The sequence below is a fragment of the Triticum aestivum genome, chromosome 3A (genome assembly GCF_018294505.1).
Source record: "Triticum aestivum cultivar Chinese Spring chromosome 3A, IWGSC CS RefSeq v2.1, whole genome shotgun sequence".
In the NCBI taxonomy this organism is placed as follows: domain Eukaryota; kingdom Viridiplantae; phylum Streptophyta; class Magnoliopsida; order Poales; family Poaceae; genus Triticum; species Triticum aestivum.
The window spans coordinates 472,853,996-472,860,939 of NC_057800.1; the positions used below are offsets into that span (position 1 = coordinate 472,853,996).

Consider the following 6,944-nt stretch of genomic DNA (forward strand, 5'->3'; position numbering starts at 1 on the left):
GATGGGTGGACTTGACGTACACATCAGATGGATGCGTGGATGTGTACGCAGCAACTCGCGTGCGATAGCTAGCTAGCGGGGCCCGGCCCGTTCCGCGGTCGCGCGCAGAGAATCCGGCTCCGCGCCTGGTTTCCGGCTCACGTATACGGCTTGTTTGCCCAGACTTGAGGGCCAAGCAACCGCCCATCATTCGCCCGGATCCCCTCTAGTTTCTTCTCTTATCATATTCCTCTCTCTCTCTCTCTCTCTCTCTCTCTCTCTCTCTCTCTCTCTCTCTCAACACATTGACACGTATAAACCCATAAGCTGGTGGTGCTGCTGCTAGCAGTTCCATCTATCGATCGGGGTAGGCAGCAGCAGCGATCTTGTCCGGTCCGATCTTGCTTGCGCGAATTCCGACCTCTTTATTAATTTCTCCTTTGTGCCTGCCTCTCAACCTGGTCTCTCGTCATCAATCAATCGAGCCATGCATCAATCCATCTCTACTTGGTAGTACAACTAGCTCGCTCGTGGCGATCGATCTCCTTGGCAAGCAACAACCCAAAAGTTGGTGAGAATTCTATTCCTCTGTACCAGATAGAGAGAGAAACCCAGCACCCAGCAGCAGCAACAAGCGCAGGCAATGGTAGCTAGCTTGTAACAGGGACAAGCTTCCTCTCTAACCTCTTTTTCTCTTTGTTCTCTTCGCAGGCCGCTTTGTTCCCTCGCCCGCCCTCTTTAGCCAGCCACCAGCCCCGATCTCCCTCGATCTCCTCTCCTCTTTTTACCCTGTCACTCATTCCCTCCCAGCCGGCAGGGCCGGCCTTGATCCTGCCACATATGGGGACGGGCTAGCAAAGCGGAACTGCGGACACCGAGAGGCTTTCCATATCTTCATCCATCCATCATCATTAAGTACGTGGTGGTGGGGCGCGGGAGTGCCGTGTCGGCCGGCCATGACATGGTGCAATAGCTTCAACGACGTGCGCGCCGTGGAGAACAACCTGGCCTCCGCCGCGGCCGTCGCGGCGGCGGCCGCCAAGAAGCAGCAGCACCACCAGCAGCAGGCCTCCTCCCACGTCAGCCTCGTTAGGACGTGCCCCGCCTGCGGCCACCACGCGCAGTATGAACAGGTGCGTACCAGCTCCTGCACGCCATCTCTCCGAGTCTGAGTGAGATCGCAGCATGACTATATGATGATCAATCAATCATTTCCATGGATGGATCAGTTGCAGGCGGCGTCGACGATACAGGATCTGCCTGGGCTGCCGGCCGGCGTCAAGTTCGACCCCACGGACCAGGAGCTGCTGGAGCACCTGGAGGGGAAGGCCAGGCCGGACACGCGCAAGCTCCACCCGCTCATCGACGAGTTCATACCGGCGATTGAGGGAGAGAACGGCATTTGCTACACCCATCCGGAGAGGCTTCCAGGTATTGTTACACTCAAACACACACGTACGTCCTCCTACAATACTACGATCGCCAACATATACACGTTTAACATCTGACCGGCCGCCATGTGAGTCTCGGCGTGGTTACGTACGTAGTACTGTACATGTTATTAGTTGCGCGCGCTCTAGGGGCTTGCGTTACATCAAAAACTGGTAGGGAAAGCGCCGGATTTCAAAAGGAAAAGATTTCGGATTAGGACAAGTCGGGGGCGAGAGAGAGAGTGATTGTTGATCCGTCATGGGACACTGCCCACAAACTCTTTTGGTTTGATATACAATATTTGGGTTTAAGTCGTTTTCAGTTTGGTTTCCTTGCCCTTGCTTGATCGGTACTCTTCTAGAACAAAAAGAAAAGAAAATTGCATAAGCGTATGTGTTGCGTATTTGTTTTACCCTTGCTTGATCGGTACCCTTGCTTGATCGGTACTCTTCTAGAACAAAAAGAAAAGAAAACTGTGTTGCGTATTTGTTTTGTGCTTCTTTGTTTAATATATATAGTATAATAGTATATAGGTGTGCATCTGCGTAGCCCATATGCATTTGCACTGGTGCACGATACGTATAACTCAATAAAGGTTGCCTTTCAAGTAATCGCTTCTCCTACATATGGCATAAGTATATTAATTCCACATTGCAAAAATGAGATCGACGCAAGGTGCCATCAAATGTCTACGTCATGCAGGATGCACGCAACATCAGACTAAAGCAAGGAAATATGAAGTTAATTTGAAAGGACCTGTGATATGGATGTTTTTTTTACTTAATTATCATTGTTTTTCAGATTAAGAAGCATTGTTTTATCTCAAAGTTACGTGCTTCCGCACTCCATGCTTATATTTATGTGTACGCTAGCTGGTCATTGTTTAATTATTTTGCCAACATATATATGAGGAAACATTTTGCTTACGGGAATGCATTATCTTTACCCCAAAATTTAAGGTCTTATTTTGATCATGCCAGGTACAAATAAGAATATACAATAGATCAGGCACACACGTCAATCCTCTCCTATTGTTTTCATTTTGTGACCGAAAGAGTGATGAATGACATATCATTGCTATATCATTAATTTATCAGAATATAAGCCAAGCATTAATGCCCTACTTAGTTTTTCTGTAGGAATTAGTAAAAATGTATAGAAAAGGAGGTTGAAATATAAGTTGGTAGTAACTAATAAGATTTATGAATTAGTAATAAAATATAGATGCATTTAATACCTTGTGGTGCACTTGTTTAGTTATAAGTTCTTAATGAAAAACATTCACAGGAGTATTTACTTTTACCACATGTTTTAAAAAACTATTTAGTTTTAAACACTACATTTTATTCAACCAATTAACACACTTCTTTTTGGGTAATAGAACTATATAGTGTTGGGGGGGGGGGGGGGGGGGGGGTTCAAGGTTTAAATTTTGGGGCACATGAGTATTTCAGGCCCCAACCCAAATTATAGAGCAAAATTTATCATTTTTTTACTGAGAAAATGTATTTAGTATGAATTTAATTTGAATCTAGCTAGTACAAATTTGCATATAGAAAAGTATATTTTATTTCCTATGGGAGGTGCCGATGAAACTAGTTATATGTGTTTGGAATCTATCTCAAGAAACTTGGAACTCTTGATTATCAGTTATTCTTGCTACTCCTAGTCAAGTGTAGGCTTACACCACACAGGGCAAATTTTAGCAGGTTTGAAAAACAATTCACAAGAAAAGAAGCTCGTGTGTGTCTTCCTTTAGCAATTGTCTAAATCATGGTTGCCTTTTTCTTTGTTAAATCACATTTGATTCTGCTCCCCTCTTTCCTTCTTCTTTTCTTTCATTCATGTACATGCTTACTAACCCCCTGATTAATGAATTAAAATCATCAATTAATGTAAGATATTATTTGCACTTCTAAACACAAAATTACACATGCAAGTATGTTTAAATTTAGGTTCCACGCAAAACCAAAGGTGCAAAACTGCAAACCAAGAAAGTGTACTGCATGCAAAAGATGTTTGCTCGCACACAAATAAGCGCGCAATTGCACAACTTAAAAATGTATAATAAACAGAATTAAAATAAAATAGAAACATTCAAAAAGTATATTGTTAACAAAAATAACAATAAAACCCTTACAAATACAAATACAAAAGACTATGCTACATTTAATCGCAACAAACTAGTCTGATAAGAGTGCCCTGGACAAGGAATGCTAACTAAGGTTGTGGGTTCTAACTCTGGCGGACGCATGATTTCTCGTTCCGGATTCTCAAAACAAGCAATTCTGCACAGATCTCCTGGATGCCTAAATGGCTCAGAAATTGACTGCATTATTTATAGCTTGTGAAGTAAATACATTATGGAAAACCATCGAATTCGCTTTACTCTCTTTATTTGCATACCGATCTGGCGAAATGCAAACTCTGTTGAGCTCTTTAGTTGAACTGGCTTCTACCTTTCCAAACATTAGAGTTTTGTTTAGGTCGTAAAAATAGTTTATCCTTTTTAGCAGCAAGTGTATTTTTATCTCTCTGACAAGTACACTTACTTAAACATTGTATAGGGAGAAATTAGTCGAATAGAGTGGATTCTTATTTGTCGGAGAACTTGAACACTCGTTAATTATATATTGATCGGTTAGGTAACTACCCATTTTAAAAGTTCTTTGCAAATTCAAATTTAGAAACCTGCACCTAGTAAGCTGCACATTTCTGGACTAAGGTTGCACACTTATTGTTTTTTTTTACAGAAACACTTGATAGAATTGGAAGAAAAAAAATCGCTAGAGTCTGCGGAAAAAACACATTTGGGCCTATTTGCTTGGGATTAATGCCACATGCGTGGTTACTTGTGCATGCAGGGATAATATCTGGTCTATGGGTGCTTGTGGTGCACTAAACTCCTGTAGTATATTTCAAAATGTATATTTAAAAAAAAAATTAGCATATTCACACGACATCAATGTATGTTGTAAAAAAATCAAAAAAAAATTCAGAACATTGCTCGAAAAACCAAAAAGTCAAAATCGACACTGAATAGTACATAACATAAGTTAAGCTTTAGATTTGGCCCATTACAACATTAATGCCAAATTTGTCTTTTTGTATCTTGAGCAATGTCTCACATTTAAATATGAAATTTTGTGACAATATACATTGATGCTTTGTCAACCTGCTAGATGGTTTTCAGTTTTTACAAAGATTTATGTGCTACGGTATCCGGTGCACTGATAGCACCACAAATGTGAGTGCACAAGATACAATCCCCCGTGCATGGGCACATAAACTACAAAGTCATTTCGTTCATGATCCTATGGCGCGTGTCTGAGAGGATCTTTCTTTTTCTATGCCAGTATTAATTTCAGCTTCTTTAGTGAACTGTTTTCATTTGATCAACAAAGTTGGTGTTTTCTTTTCGAAAAAAAACAAAGTTGGTGTTTTGTTCCTACAAAATAAAAAGTTACGGTAGTGTTTTGTCTTTTACTCCTTCCGTTCCTAAATATTTGCCTTTCTAGAACAAGTGACTACATACGGAGCAAAATGAGTGAATCTACGCTCTAAAATATGTCTACATACATCCGTATGTGGTAGTCCATTTGAAATCTCAAAAAGACAAATATTTAGGAATGGGGGGAGTACTATATAAAGGGTACCGCGAGTTATCTTTCACACATGCATGTTTCTTATGTACAATGGATTGAATTTATGACTTTGTTAATTTCCATGAAAAAGAAAAAATCCCATACAATTCTCCAGATGAAATAATATAGTGTAGGAATTAGATGAGACTTGGTTATTTCTCTTCTATGATGAGAGCTAGACACCTTCTTGAATTTACGCATTTAGCCCGTTTGCAACACGGTTATTCACTTTGTTCGTTTCAGGAGTTGGCAAGGACGGCCTGATCCGCCACTTCTTCCACCGTCCATCAAAGGCGTATACGACGGGGACTAGGAAGCGGCGCAAGGTGCACACCGACGAGCAGGGCGGCGAGACGAGATGGCACAAAACGGGCAAGACCCGCCCCGTATTCACTGACGGCAAGCTCAAGGGGTACAAAAAGATCCTTGTCCTCTATACCAACTACGGCAAGCAGCGCAAGCCAGAGAAGACCAACTGGGTGATGCATCAATACCACCTAGGCTCCGATGAGGAGGAGAAGGATGGCGAGCTCGTCGTCTCCAAGGTGTTCTATCAGACGCAGCCACGGCAGTGCGGCGGCTCGACGGCTGCCGCTGTCAGGGACGCCGCCATCACAGCGGGCAATATCATCAAGGGTGGCGGTGCAGGTGCAACTAGTGATCATCACCGTCATCACCACGAGGATGGCCACAACAACAATATGCTGAAGGAAGCTGCAGGAATGGTAGATTTCTACAGCCCAACTGCTGCAGCACTAATCGGGTACAGCAGCCAGGCGGCTCCTCCTAACAACAGGGCGGCGGCCGCGGCTGCTGCTGCTTCTGCTCATTTGATGCCTAACTTCGAGGTGCACACGGGAGGGACGGGCTTTGGTCCCTGACCAAGAATTGCAAAGCCAACTAAAGCAAAGCAGTTCTATTCGTTGACTGATATATACTCTACTACTAGGTTAGAGGCCAGGAGACACGTACTGAGAGGATGGCAGGCAGATAAAATGGCACTGGCAGTGCGCGCGAAGCAGTTTCGAAACAGTACTACTGGACAATAAAAGTGTTGAGTGGCTGCACAGGTGATGAAGCGTAGGGATCAATCTTTGTTACATTGTTCATTATATACACATATATGTATACGTAACTTGACGTCTTAACGTACTCTCAAATTTTTGTTTAATGATCTGTTGTTCCGTAATAAGAATCATGTTTTCTTTTGAGGGAAAGAATAGTGAATTCTAATATGTATGTACCATGTTTTTTGCTAAAAGACATTTTTTTATTAACTCATAATGTTGTAAAGGAGAATATAAACATCATGAGTGCACACGCAGTTACAATGCACACGGTCAACACTAAAACAGACACAGGATATAGAATAAAACACGACCTCTAAAACTCTTGGATTGAACTACAACATGCAACATCAAGCATCAACAGACTGAGAAATGCATTTCAAACAACGACGCCCGCAACAAGTGAATGATGTGCCTGTGTCATTGTCACCAGATTAGAGCCGGTCCAGACATTTCAAGGGACTGGGGTGAAACTAGAAGGCAGGGAAGTTCCGATGACAAAAAGAGACATGACCTGCACCCAGGAGACTAAATGAAGCATCGCATGAGGCAATGCAATCTCGCTGTGGGCGTGTGTGCGCCCTAATGTGGCGTCCTGCCGCCTAGCTTGAGCGACAACATTGTGTGCTACATTTTCTGCACAATATTATCTCTAATGCACCTAATTGTCGAGTACATTGTGTGCTACATTTTCTGCACAATATTTCTTAGTACTATTTTGGTTGTACTATCTCGTATTACCTAACATGTATATGATGCACATTTTCTGCACAATATTATCTCAAATACACCTTTCTAGTAGAAATCCTTAAAAAAAGTAAAC

At 42.5% G+C, this 6,944-nt stretch overlaps 1 protein-coding gene across 2 annotated transcripts; it reads left to right on the plus strand.

The window, feature by feature from the left end:
* Positions 1–260: 260 nt before the first annotated feature.
* Positions 261–6,335, plus strand: LOC123061708 (NAC domain-containing protein 73). Of its 2 annotated transcripts, XM_044484918.1 has the most exons (4): positions 265–550; positions 691–1,112; positions 1,209–1,410; positions 5,298–6,335. In XM_044484918.1, exons 2-4 carry the CDS (start codon positions 936–938, stop codon positions 5,933–5,935), a joined length of 1,017 nt encoding a protein of 338 aa, XP_044340853.1. In that variant the 5' UTR covers positions 265–550; positions 691–935; the 3' UTR covers positions 5,936–6,335. The 2 variants fall into 2 exon arrangements, with proteins under 2 accessions (XP_044340855.1, XP_044340853.1); XM_044484920.1 differs by having other exon boundaries at positions 261–1,112; positions 1,215–1,410.
* The last annotated feature ends 609 nt before the right edge of the window (positions 6,336–6,944 follow it).

What these genes read in the sequence shown, in the direction of transcription:
- LOC123061708 (XM_044484918.1), top strand. Translation starts at nt 936, where the DNA reads ATGACATGGTGCAATAGCTTCAACGACGTGCGCGCCGTGGAGAACAAC. An exon ending in ACCACGCGCAGTATGAACAG is followed by an intron (nt 1,113 to 1,208) that starts GTGCGTACCAGC and finishes TGGATGGATCAG; the next exon opens with TTGCAGGCGGCGTCGACGAT. An exon ending in CCATCCGGAGAGGCTTCCAG is followed by an intron (nt 1,411 to 5,297) that starts GTATTGTTACAC and finishes TGTTCGTTTCAG; the next exon opens with GAGTTGGCAAGGACGGCCTG.